A 13600-nucleotide genomic window follows, 5' to 3' on the forward strand; every position below is an offset into this window, starting at 1 on the left:
TCCTTATAGCAGTCCTGTGATTGCATTATTACTAGCCCCATTTTACAGGTGAGGTTTAGAATCAGAGCTTTAGTATATACCTTCAGGTCACACTGCTAATTATTGGCAGAGTTGGGATTCAAACCTACGTTTATCTGACTCCTGCCTTTCTTAACTTCTTTTCTAGCCAGATGGACGTCTCTGCTCACCATCACCCTAACACGTGTTCAGTTCCATTGCCATGTTTTTAGTTACGATATTTACCCCAATTCAGAAACCTTAGCCTCCTTGTCCTACAAAGTTTAGCTCAGAACTTACCCCTTCTGTGAAATCTTTCCACCTCCAGCCTTCAGTGATATCACTTTGCTCTGACCTTTAACCATGTGTTGCTTTAGATGGTCATTTAATTTATTAGTTTTTAGGTGTTGTCTTCCCAACCAGGTAGCTAGTTGCTTGATGGCAGAAGCCATCAAAGCCAGACTAATCTCTAAGATTCTATTCTCTAATTTATATTTCTTCTTGACACCCACAATTCTGTGTCCCTAGTAAACACTCAAAAATGAACTCAAAAAAAAAAAAAAATGAACTCAGTGTTAAAATAATAATTCTTCATAGATAGAAGACTCTCCTCTGTCATTAAAATAAAATAGTTCACAACTCTCCAACTTGAAATGAAGTCATCTAAATTTTGAATTCACAACTTATCCGGTGTTGTATAATCGATATTTTATAACATTATGTAATATCTGAATTAATATTCAGATCAGTGTTCTTAAAAAGACAAATTCAATACTGTCAACGTTGTGACTTTCAAAAAGATTGACTTGCTACAGGATAATCTGCCCACTTCCATTCTCTTCCTTTGCGTTCATGGACGCTTTCCATGGAATAAGATACAGTGTGGTTTTGTGTCCATTTAAGGCAAATTGTAAAACCTTCTCTATCACTAACCCCCTCAGAATGAGGAAGATCCTTAATGAAGAGGGAAGGAGCCGGAGACATACCAAAAAAGAGGATTCTTGGATCTGTTTCCTAAAACTGGGAAGGAGATGGTCTCTAAGAGGGGTCAGAGATTCAGGGAGTGGAGACTCTTTGTTCTCATCACGTTGAAAGTTAGTGAGAGGGCTAACACACGTGCGCGGAAGGCTGAAGGTGACGTTGAGGTAAAGATCAGAAGGAAGAGAAGTTGTGGCAGCCTACATTAAAAACTTCGTGAGAATTTAAACTTACCCCTCCTCCTTCCCTTCCCCTCATAACGTGCCCCCTGCCCCCTCTCAGCCGCCCTTCAGGCATCTGAATTTTCATTCATTCTACTATATAGTTTGGAGGGACTACATGAATCTGTGCCATTGACTGTTTTTGTTGTTTGCTTAAGGATTGATTTGGAAATCTCCATAATCCATTCTGCAATTTCCAATCCATTAATTTACACTTTGCAGGGTTGTGGTATGTTTAGAATGACTGGTAAATACCAGACTTAGATTAATCTCTCCCAAGAAATAACACACGTAATTTGTAAGATAATTACGTTTTAAGCCATCAAGAAATACTGTAGGTGTGAAAACAGTTGCAGTAATAGGCATAACTTGGGAGGAAGTAAAGGGATGTTGACTTAAATATCTTAAAGGATGTGCTCAGTGTTGGTTGAACAATACCTAACAAAGGAAAACCTTTTAAAGGGAAAATTAGAAATAAATAAGAGCATTTCATTTATCAGAAGAAAATGAAATTTTTGAGCATTTAAATAAAAAGAATTTTTTGAAAGTCAGAAAGCTGTTTTTTGGCTTTGTTTCTTTTTAATTTTTTGTTCTTTTTCAATGGATCTCTTACATTCAGGAAGATTGGGTGGATTTACACAAGAAAATAACACCATAGATTCCGGAGAACTTGATATTGGCCGAAGAGCAATTCAAGAGGTTCCTCCTGGGATCTTCTGGAGATCACAGCTCCTTATTGATCAGCCGCAGTTTCTTAAATTCAATATCTCTCTTCAGAAAGATGCGCTGATTGGAGTATATGGCCGAAAAGGCTTACCACCTTCCCATACTCAGGTAGGCTCTGTTACCAGTAAAAACTGCTAGTTTACATTTTTAAAGTCATTCTGTTTCTTAAGTTCAGCTGTTTAACTGTTTGACCACTTCTGTGTTGATCTTTTACAGTGAAAAGAATTTTGAATATAGGTGACACTTATCTTGAGATTTTTGAATTAGTAGGAAGAACAGCATTTTCTTCCTGACTTGCTTTAATCATTATTGATTGATCAAAATGTACAGAATTTGTGAGTAACCTGATGAATATGGAACATCATCTGAGTACGTAGTAAAACACCGTAGATTTTCCAAGTGTTTTAGAAAGATTCTATGATCATTTCCAAAGATCATACTCCTTTCGTGTAATAGATGCATGACATTTTCATCTCAAACGTGTTCATTCTGTTGAAAATACATTATATACCTTTTGCTTTATGTCAGATTTACTCTTTGTAAAGAAATTATGGGAACATAAACAGAAATATCATGATATAAACTTTATCAACTTAAGCCATGATTCCTAGTCTACATATGATGAACACTGAAATACAGAGATAAAAGAGCTTTCATAGGTCACCAAGGATGATCCCAAAACAATTCAAATGCCCCTATATCGTAGATTCAAAGAACTTTAAAGTCAATTTGCTTTAATGAAAATCACCTCACAACTGTCACAGACCGATAATCCCACAGATTTTTCATAGTCTAATATTGGCTCGCGGTGTATAAATTGGAAATTGTGGTTTAAAGAGGTCCCATTATGTCTAAGAGAAATTACTTAAATTACCTACCACAAAACTGGAGCCGGGACTTTTCCCCAAAACAGGAATTCCAAAAAATGTAATAGATGGTTAATTAAAATTGACAGTTAGATAAGCTTAAAGTTATACTTGAAAATCAGTTTATTTACTCATAGAATTTCATGCCGATTTTAATTGGATTTATCAAATGAGGACCAGAGGATTTTCATGTATGCTTTATATTATGTAATTTTGTGAGAAATGCTTTTTCTATAACCTCGGAATACAAATTATAAAGAAAAATTGATCCCTATACTAATAAAAATAATATCTTTAAAAAAAAGATGAGTAAGAAAATTTGAACTCTCTAACGTCATGGATCAGGGAAAGTTTCATATGCATACATAAATTATACAGCTGTAAATTTTTTGAATGTCATGCTTTGGTGTATTCATTTTTCTGATTTAACGTTTTTCATATCTACATTGTTAAAGTAATTCCTTTAATGTTTACATGTCAAATTCCTCTTATTGTGTACTGGGGTCCAATTTTAAATTTTAGATTACAATTGCATTTGACTCTAGTTAATGTTATAGGTGACACTGACTAAGATGTAATAACCGGATTTTCTTAAGTGGAAGTGGCCCTCTCTGACTTCAGTTATAGCAGATAGATTGCATTTAGTAGAGCAGTAGTCCAGTGAAATAGGAAAAAAAAATTTTTTTCCACTGGAATCACATACATGATTAAATTATTTTTGTATAACTCAAGAAACATACCTCTAAACTAGGTACAATAGCGAGCTTGTAACCTAAAAATTCCAAAAATTAATTTCAGAAAACATTCTCTGATGCATTGGACACTTAAGGTTTATTTAAATATTTAGGGTTGACTTATTGGAGGTTATATATACCATATAAGACTAGGGAATAAAAGGTGTAGTTTCAGGTTTTCTTATAATTCTTCTGGTATTTAAACACAATATACGTGATATCCACTTTTCTTTTCTCCCACAATATATGTGTTTAAGTAGGTTATGCATTTTCTTAAGCTCCACAGTTATTAGAGTTCCTTCCTGCAGTTTATTCAAGATCAGCAGAGCAGACAGCTGTTTCTGAGTTCAATGTTTAAACATGAAATATGCTGTAAAACAGCCCAAATTGAACATTTCTCTGTTTCTGGGGAACGTTAAATAAATCAACCAGAAATAATTAAAATTGGCCAACCATACAGAATAGTCACTTGAGTTTTGAAAGTCTTTGTGACCCTTTGTAAAACTGTCCATATGATTGTTACCAAGGAATCGACTGACTTTCTTCTCCCTGATGCTCAGTTCATTCTCCTGGACAGTTAGAAGCCTAAGGGAGCAAGTTAACGCTTTACAGTTAATACTGTCCTGTATCCTTTAAGTGCATCTGCATGAAGGCTATTTTAGAATGGGAGTCGGAAAGCTGGGTTCTTGAGCACACACCCCTGCCACTTTATGACCTTGTGACCTTGCACAAGTCTAACTTCCTTGTGCCTCGGTGTCTATCTGTAAAATGAAGGAGCTGCAACAGGTGATCTTTAAAATCACTCCCTCCTCTATGTCAATGATTTACAGCAAGAATCTACCACCACCAAAGAGTTGATTTAAGAGCACAGTTAGGTATCCATAGATTCTGCGTTCTCATCATTTTGATAACTGAAATGAGTTAAGAATATGGAAAATCTGTTCAGAAACGAACCACCAAGATGCCTTTATCAGGTATAAGCTGTGTCTCATGATTGCTCCTCCAAAGTGGTGAGACTGAGTTTTGTCCTAAAAACAGCATAAGAGGGCTTCCCTGGTGGCGCAGTGGTTGGGAGTCCGCCTGCCGATGCAGGGGACGCGGGTTCGTGCCCCGGTCCGGGAAGATCCCATGTGCCGCGGAGCGGCTGGGCCCGTGAGCCATGGCCGCTGGGCCTGCGCGTCCAGAGCCTGTGCTCTGCAACGGGAGAGGCCGCAGCAGTGAGAGGCCCGCGTACCGCAAAAAAAAAAAAAAAAAAAAAATAACAGCATAAGATTCTAAGACTTGCTGCGCAGAAAAAGCCAGAGGAATCTTATGAATAGGTATTAGAGAGCAAAACTCTCAGATTTGCCCGTAAGTGATTAATTTACACCCTGAGAACAAAGGTTATTAAATTTCTGCCCCACAGAGTTTGTTTCCTTTTCGTGGAGATAGCTTCGGTGTTAGATAGGGGACGTGTCTTTAGGTATTTGAGTGCCCTCCTGAAGTTGTGTGTGAAATGCCCCCCGAAGGGCCTCAAACTGGGTAGAGACTCAACAACCGTCAGCTCCTCCCCGCCCAGCCTCACTTTGTTGTTCACAGTGTGATGAGAAACAATGATCCCTATGATAAAGGTGACAATTAATAGGGCTTGTTAGGAGAAAAAAGTGTTTATGTGCAATGGGACCGTAAGAAGAAACTTTTTCTTGTCTTTTTTGCCATGCTAATCAAGTATTTAAATCTGATGAGAAAATGAATGGCCTATTTGAGGCAGAGGCACCTTTCAAATGTGCTGAATTAATTTCCTCTGATAATTTCGGAACAGAATCCCAGTGAAATTTTGCAGTTCAGATATCCATACCAGTCATTATTTTCATCCTCATAAGCTGTAAATGAAAACGTGTTTGAATGCTAATTACGTTGTGGCTTTTTTTATATTTCTCACAGCTGAATGATGTTATAATGCAGTTTGACTACACCAAACAATAACCAAAAAAAGCTTTTATATTTAAATTTAAAATTTAGTATGTCGGAAGCTGAATTAGATATTCTAAATTCTGTCCAATAGTAACAGTAAGAGGTCTGTGTACAGTGGCAGCGTATTTAACTGTGATTCTTAGAATCCCAACAACTGATTTTTTTCAATTTGATTGTATTAAGGGATTCAGTATAAATAACCTTTCCTTAGGAAAGATGTCTGATGAAATTCCATTTAAGCAATCTATCAGAAAGTAGAATATCGATGATTCACATGTGTAGTGCTTTAGCGTTAATGATTTATATTTATAGTGCTGTAGTGTACTTTTCACCATAAATACATACCCCAGGAATAAAATGAAACTGGGTTAGAGCCTATAGACACTATTTAAGAAACTGTTGTCTAACAAGTTTATTAAAACTGTGTTGGAAAATCTTTACAGTGTCTTCCAAATTCACGGAATTATCTCTGGCTACAAAATTTTACCCCACTGTTACCAGTCACATTCCATTTTTTTCCTGTTTATTTAGTTATGTGCTTGTTTATTTGTTTATTTATGGCTGCGTTGGGTCTTCGTTGCTGTGCACGGGCTTTTCTCCAGTTGCGGCGAACGGGGGCTACTCTTCGTTGCGGTGCACGGGCTTCTCATTGCGGTGGCTTCTCTTGTGGAGCACGGGCTCTAGGCGCACAGGCTCAGTAGTTGTGGTTTGCGGGCTCAGTAGTTGTGGCTCATGGGCTCTAGAGTGCAGGCTCAGTAGTTGTGGCGCACGGGCTTAGTTGCTCTGCGGCATCTGGGATCTTCCTGGACCAGGGCTCGAACCCATGTCCCCTGCATTGGCAGACAGATTCTTAACCACTGTGCCGCCAGGGAAGTCCCCATATTTTTTAAAATTATCTTCAAATTCTCCGGTTACATTCTTCCAACTACCCAATGTTCATGATTAATCTTGCTAAAACAAAAATTAAGTTTAATGATGACTGACTTCATGATCATAATTGGGCCGGCCATCCCTTCAAAATTCCTCCATTGTTTAATTTTTTAGACTTTTGATCAAAGATGTAAAGGCATCTTGTTAATATGTTTTTGATCTAACTGTAACTAAGTAAAAATCCATGGCTTTCTCCATGATGCTCGGAATGGTTACATCAGGGTCACAGAGAGGGGTGGAGTTGGGGTAACGGGAACAGCCCAAGCTTTGGAGCAAAGCGCACTGGAGTTCACATACCACCTGCGCCAATGACCGGATATCTGACCCTGCTCAAGCTTCAGTTTCCTTCATCTTTGAAGTGTAAACATTAATGCCTTCCTAGAAGTGTTGCTATAGGAGGATTAAAAATAATCCTGGCACAAAGTAATTATTCAGTAGCAGTGGTTACTACTTGAGTATTAAATAGGAGAAGATCTTAAGGGATCATCTAATGGTCTAACTAAAATAGAGCTGCTGGGTTTGGAATAGTACAGGTTTATGGTTGTATCCCCAAACTGCCTAAACTCACAAACTTAAAAAAAAATTTTTCATAATTTTATTGAAGTATAGTTGATTGACAATGTTGTGTTAATTTCCGCTGTACATCAAAGTTATACATATATATTCTTTTACATTATGGTTTATTACAGGATACCGAATATAGCTATACAGCAGGACCTTGTTGTTTATCCATCCTATATATAATAGTTTGCATCTGCTCATCCCAAACTCCCAATCTATCCCTGCCCCAACCCCCCTCCGCCTCTAGGCAACCACAAGTCTGTTCTGTAAACTCACAAACTTTTTATCAGTCAGAAGAATTAAATACGTTTGGAAACCGTATTGCGCATCAAGGGAAGAAATGGTCTGTGATGTTTCAATACACCAGTGGTATTTGGTGTGCAGTGGGTAATCTCCATCACCCCTGTAAGCGCGATGCCTAGAAGACCTGTCAATCAGGAACTTTTTTCTACCACTGTGTTTATTAGAGCAAAGGAGAAAAGTTTGGAAAGGAAAGAGAGGAGCAGCCACAACCGTACTCTTTCCGACTACTCAACAGTTCTCCTTTTCCCCATTCTCAGTACGACTTTGTGGAACTGCTGGATGGCAGCAGGCTGATTGCACGAGAGCAACGGAACCTGCTTGAGTCCGAAAGAGCTGGGCGACAGGCGAGGTCCGTCAGTCTCCACGAGGCCGGCTTTATCCAGTACTTGGATTCTGGAATCTGGCATCTGGCTTTTTATAATGATGGGAAAAGTGCAGAGCAGGTGTCCTTCAATACCATTGTGATAGGTAAGAACTGTCTTCAAAGCGTCACTTCCGGGCTTCCGGCCTCAACACTGTTGCATAGAAATGCAACTGTCTTCACCAATTTGAGTGATCCCTAGGATGCTAGAGCCTGAGGTAAAAGTGAGAAATATTTTTTTAATTGTTTGTTTATGACTGTGTGACAAACCGTGAAGCACCGGAAGACAGTATCACTTGGAAGTAGCTTGGGGGAGGACAGTGCATTGCGAAAACGCTTTAAAACGTCTGCATTTGAAATGTCGGTGTTTTGCTTTACTGTTCGAATAATCCGGTATGAATGAATACTTTTGGGGGGTTATGGAGCAAGCCACCCATGCTTCCTTCAAGATGTAGCTAAAATGATCGAAGTGACACAGTTTACCCTGCACGAGAGGCAGGCTGCACAGCAAGGATTGCTTCTTTTTCTTTTCTTCAGAGTCTGTGGTGGAATGCCCCCGAAATTGCCATGGAAATGGAGAGTGTGTTTCTGGAACTTGCCATTGTTTTCCAGGATTTCTAGGTCCGGATTGTTCAAGAGGTATGCGAGTTAGATTCTTTTCTTAAGCCAATATAAATAAGCTGTAGAAACACGAGCAATTCAGAAAGCTCTCAAGACAGGAAAGAAAAGAGGGGAGAAATGGCAGATCGCTTGTTCCAACGATGTGCCTGTTCTTGGAGACTCTCGATGGGAAACGTGGCTGTTAATTCCTAATTCCTCTGTCGTGTTTTATTTCACAGCAGCCTGTCCAGTGCTGTGTAGTGGCAACGGCCAGTACTCCAAGGGCCGCTGCCTCTGTTTCAGTGGCTGGAAGGGCACCGAGTGTGATGTACCAAATACGCAGTGTATCGACCCGCAGTGCGGGGGTCGTGGGATTTGTATCGTGGGCTCTTGTGTTTGCAACTCTGGATACAAAGGAGAGAACTGTGAAGAAGGTAAACATGTCAAACCTTGCAGAGGTTTGTCGTTATAGCTTCATAAAGAAACAGCTTATATGTCTAACCCTTAGTTTGGCAGATGAATCTTTTTATATGCCTCCTTCTGAAAGGAATTTTGATTTTGCATTGCTTCATGAACATTTTACCTAATAAAAAAAATACCGAGGAGTCCTTTAGCTCTCTCTCAATTGTGTGAATATTTTTTTTTCTTTTACTCTGAGAAAGTACACAAACATTTTTGTCTTAGAACCAACGGTGAACCGTTGAATTCTTTTTTTTTTTTTTTTTTTTTGCAGTTTTTCACCTTGATGCCAGCTTCTAAATCTAGCATTTTGGCCTCTCTAGAAAGACAGAGTATTGAACATAGTATACTGATGGAGAAAAACACATCATGGGTTTGTGCCGTAACTGTATATAATGTTGATAGTCAAGATGCTATACTGTAAAGTGCAGTTGAACTGTTTTTTCAAAAAGCAGAAAAGCACCATTTCCATTCTTCAGTCAAATGGATTTTATCGATCTGCACACACAAAGTGACACAATTAAGTCTCTGGAATTAAATTTTCAGGCCATTGACCCTACAAGTGTAAAGTTTTATTGAGTCAAATTGCTAAATTAAATCTCGTCACCTAAAGCACATTAAAGTGAATTAAGAGAGATGGAGAGTCTGCAACTCGTTTATTTCTCAAACATTTGAGGGTCCCATACAGCTGTCAGTAGTCAGCGGTTATGGATTAGGTCAGCTGATTCAGATTTTGTTATAGAGAAGCCAATACTTATTACTCTCTGATTGGGCAGAATGGAAAGCAATCAAGAGCAGAAGTGTGTAATTCACTAGAATTATAAATCCTTGCAAGAGTCTCAGTTACCTAAATGGCATGATTCTTGATGCTTTATTGTATACATTCTCTGCATTTTTCAGAAACAAGTTCTTGCAAATAAACAGTGGGTAAACATTTGAGTATCCAAAGTGTTCAGGTAACTTAGATTGAGGTGTAATTCTTTGTTCCATATGTACTTGTGTATATCTTCTAGATTTGACCATAAATTTGTTCTCTTTTCTCTCCACTAGCTGATTGTCTAGACCCTGGATGTTCTAATCATGGTGTGTGTATCCATGGGGAATGTCACTGCAATCCAGGATGGGGTGGTAACAATTGTGAAATACTCAAGACCATGTGTCCAGACCAGTGCTCTGGTCATGGAACATATCTTCAAGAAAGTGGCTCCTGCACTTGTGACCCTAATTGGACTGGCCCAGACTGCTCAAATGGTGAGGTTCATACATGCCATACGATTGAGCGCTTAATATTGTTTAGCTACAGGTTACAACATTTTAATTTTTAAAACACACTTATTATACTTAATATAGATTTTATTAAAGTGAGCATTTATAGAAATAAATATTAAAAGTAATGAAATTTGTTATCTTATAATATGGAAAGAAACAGGCTTAGTCAATTTGTCATTAAATTTCTCTTTTAGTATTAATGTAAAGAAGAATCTTTCACTTGTGTAAAGCTCTCTCTCTTCTTAACTCTGAAGGCCTGTGTACAGCTTGGAGATTTAAGCACATTATCTCGTAAACAGAGAGGCTTCAATTAAAAAATTATGTGACAACAGAAGACTTAATATTATCACAATAAAGAGTAAACATATATAGATATTATGGTGTACATAATGGTTCAACACTGAGTTTTTAATTGTAACTCTATGATTATAATAGAAATGACAGGTAGTAATTTTATCCAATCAGTCACGTTGTTTTTGAGCGCCAGCTCTGTGCATGGCTTTGTGACAGACACTGCAGGGATAAAAGAGTGTCAGTCATCCCTGCCCTGTAGAATACTGGCTTTCAAGTTTTTGACCATGACCTAAATAACGTGTGGTCTTAAATACGTTTTTACATTGTGACCTCATATACATATATGTGCATATACTCACATCACTGAAACAAAAGGTTTACAAAGTGATAAACACTGATACTTTCTCCCAAGTCCATTCTACTTTTTTTAATGCCGGTTGCAACCCATGAATTAATTCCATGAGCCACGCGTTAGTCATACAGTTTGAAAAGATACTGTTCTAGTCTAGAAGATTACAGTTTAATTGGGGAGATGAGATAAACACACATGACATACTTAGAAACCAGTGTGTTCCAGTATAATATTCTATTGAGTTACCTGGACTAATATGCTGAATTCAGTCAGGATTTAGATCCCGCCTTGATGCCTATTGAAAGTTGTCAAGGAGATTTTTAACATTTCTTGCCTTCTTTTAAAGATTGTAGTTAGTGTGGAGGTTCAGGGAATATTTTTTGACTAGGGGAACAGTATTAGAAAGTACTTAAGAGCGTGGATTCTGAAATCCGATGTTTGGGTTCATATTCAGTCTGTACTACTTGATACCTGTATTCCCTAGGGAAATTACTGTATGCTTCAGTTTGCTCACCTATAAAATGGATTTAATCATAAGACATTCTTTCCAGAGATGCTGCTGTGGGAATTGCTTGAATTGATGCATGTGAGGTAAATACTTAGTACAAAGCTTAGCCCATAATAAATTCTAAATACAGCTGCCATCACCTTTACTACTACTGCTGCTGCTGCTACCATTAACAAAGACACGACTGTGAGAATCTCACTACATACAGGGGACAGTGACGACAGAGTATTTGGAGGTAAAAACTGAGTTGGGCCCAATGATGAGGGACACATTAGACAATGGAGAATTCACTAACAATAATGATGCCCCTGATATGACGAGAACAGTGGTCCAGAACTACCCCGTGGATCAGACGTCAGAGAGAACAGTGAAACCTGAGCACTAGAAGACACCGTGGCGGGCTTTCCCAGAAGGCACCGTGGCGGGCTTTCCCAGAAGGCACCGTGGCGGGCTCTCCCAGAAGGCACCGTGGAGGGCTCTCCCAGAAGGCACCGTGGCGGGCTTTCCCAGAAGGGCGAAGGGACGAGAGCACAGTCCCTTGGAGTTAGTGGAAATGAAAAGGATAAACTGAGGGACGTTTAAAGGCAAAACAGGACTTGCTGAAAAAACGGAACATAAAATAGGGTGAGAAGAGCTGAAAGTCTGAGGCAAGGGGGATTGGGGTTGGTGTTCATGTCTCTGAAAGAGGCGAGAAAGTTGGGAAGACGTGAGAATCACCGAGTCGGCAGAACGTAGGCGCGGCAGTGGGAGGCGAGTGAGAGGGAGAGACGGTGACGACTTCTGTTTGGACCAACTGAGCAAAAATAAATTAAAAGGCAGGAAAAGAAGAGAAGGAAAAATGAGGACAAGAGAAGAAGGAGGAGGAAAAGAAAAGGCGGAGGAGGATAAACAGAAGGGGGGGCGAAGGACAGATTTTATGAGCAGTGTCAGGTACATAAAAATATCGTGCAGAAGCCTTGGATTCACACAATCCTTGTCTACTCTTAACCCTGCCCACACCTATTGCCCTCTGAACACCTGCTGTTTAACAGTAAGTGGTTAAGAAACAGGGATTCTGCAGCTGACCTGCCTGGGTTCAGATCTAGGACTGGCTATTTCCTAGCTGTGTGATGTTGGACAAGTTATGTAACTTCTGTGCCTCCGTCTATCTGTAAAATGGGAATAATAATAGTGCCACCTTATATACAATTATTGTAAGGGGTAAATGACTTAGTATATGAAAAGCACTTACGATAGGGCTTTACGCGTAGTAAGTACTCCGTAAGTGTTAGCCATTAAGAAGGACTGGTGGTGGCATTGGTAATAGTTATGGTGGTCGAATTCCACAGGCTAATTTTAGGTCATCATACTTAATTCCTCATCAATTCAGAGGCACTTCCACATAAAAGTATTGATTGGATATAGTTCCCCAAATGTGAAATTTATGAAATGAAAATATAATCTATTAACCTAATGGCATAAGCCTAAATGAAATCTTGCTAGTAGCTAATTAACATGCTTATTTTAAGGGAGGAAAAAAAGACTCATGGTTTTTACAAATCACTCTTTCTTGGCATTTTGAGGAACTTGGGTAACAGGTTTGCTGCCCTATGCGTCAATATCGGCATGAAAGATTCATGGGCCGCTCTTCGCCTATTACACATTGAATCTCGGAAGCCCAAGCTAAAGAAAGTCTTATATAGGCTAATTTGTGGTATTGATGGAAAACTTCTGCCGACCCCATAAGTAGATATCCTAGTTAGAGAAACAGTTTATGAGTTTTCCTCCTGCTCCCCCCCTCACGTTTCTTTTTCCTCCTTTCTTTTCTTCCCCTCTCTCGTCCCCTCTCCTCCCTTCCCCTTTTCTCTTTCTTCCGCCCCTCCTTTTCCTCTGCTTCCCTCATCTGTGGCCATACATTGTTGGAGGCAACCAGGGTTTACAGTTGCTTATTATTGCTTCACAGAAATGTGAGTTGATTCAGAGAGCTTGGAAAGCCAGAGACTGTGGTTAGAAAATGCGAATGCGTGACTGTTAGAGTTGGCAAGGAGTATAGGATACATAAGTAAAAACCCACATTGGGGCCAGCACTATAGAGGGCCTTGAGTATCTCACTGAAGAGTTTTAAGAAATCATCACCAACCAAGGTTTATCAAGCATGGGCACATGGCATTGTTTCAAATAACACATGGGGACTTCCCTGGTGGCACAGTGGTTAAGAATCAGCCTGCCAATGCAGGGGACACGGGTTCGAGCCCTGGTCCAGGAAGATCCCACATGCCACGGAGCAACTAAGCCGGTACACCACAACTACTCAGCCTGTGCTCTAGAGCCCGTGAGCCACAACTACTGAGCCCGTGTGCCACAACTACTGAAGCCCATGTGCCTAGAGCCTGTGCTCCGCAACAAGAGAAGCCACCGCGATGAGAAGCCCGCGCACCCCAACGAAGAGTAGCCCCTGCTCACCGCAACTAGAGAAAGCCCGCGCGTAGCAACGAAGACCCAATGCAGC

General features: G+C 39.6%; 1 protein-coding gene across 8 annotated transcripts in view; it reads left to right on the forward strand.

The window, feature by feature from the left end:
* TENM3 (teneurin transmembrane protein 3) overlaps nt 1–13600 on the forward strand; it is a 439982-nt gene that overhangs the window by 322635 nt on the left and 103747 nt on the right. For all 8 annotated transcript variants that reach the window (XM_065899884.1, XM_065899885.1, XM_065899886.1 and 5 more), the window contains 5 exons: nt 1816–2030; nt 7527–7737; nt 8168–8269; nt 8470–8664; nt 9740–9940. In XM_065899884.1, the coding sequence (XP_065755956.1) occupies nt 1816–2030; nt 7527–7737; nt 8168–8269; nt 8470–8664; nt 9740–9940 (924 nt within the window). The remainder of the gene's footprint in view (nt 1–1815; nt 2031–7526; nt 7738–8167; nt 8270–8469; nt 8665–9739; nt 9941–13600) is intronic.

Source organism: Phocoena phocoena, chromosome 21 (assembly GCF_963924675.1).
Source record: "Phocoena phocoena chromosome 21, mPhoPho1.1, whole genome shotgun sequence".
In the NCBI taxonomy this organism is placed as follows: Eukaryota; Metazoa; Chordata; class Mammalia; order Artiodactyla; family Phocoenidae; genus Phocoena; species Phocoena phocoena.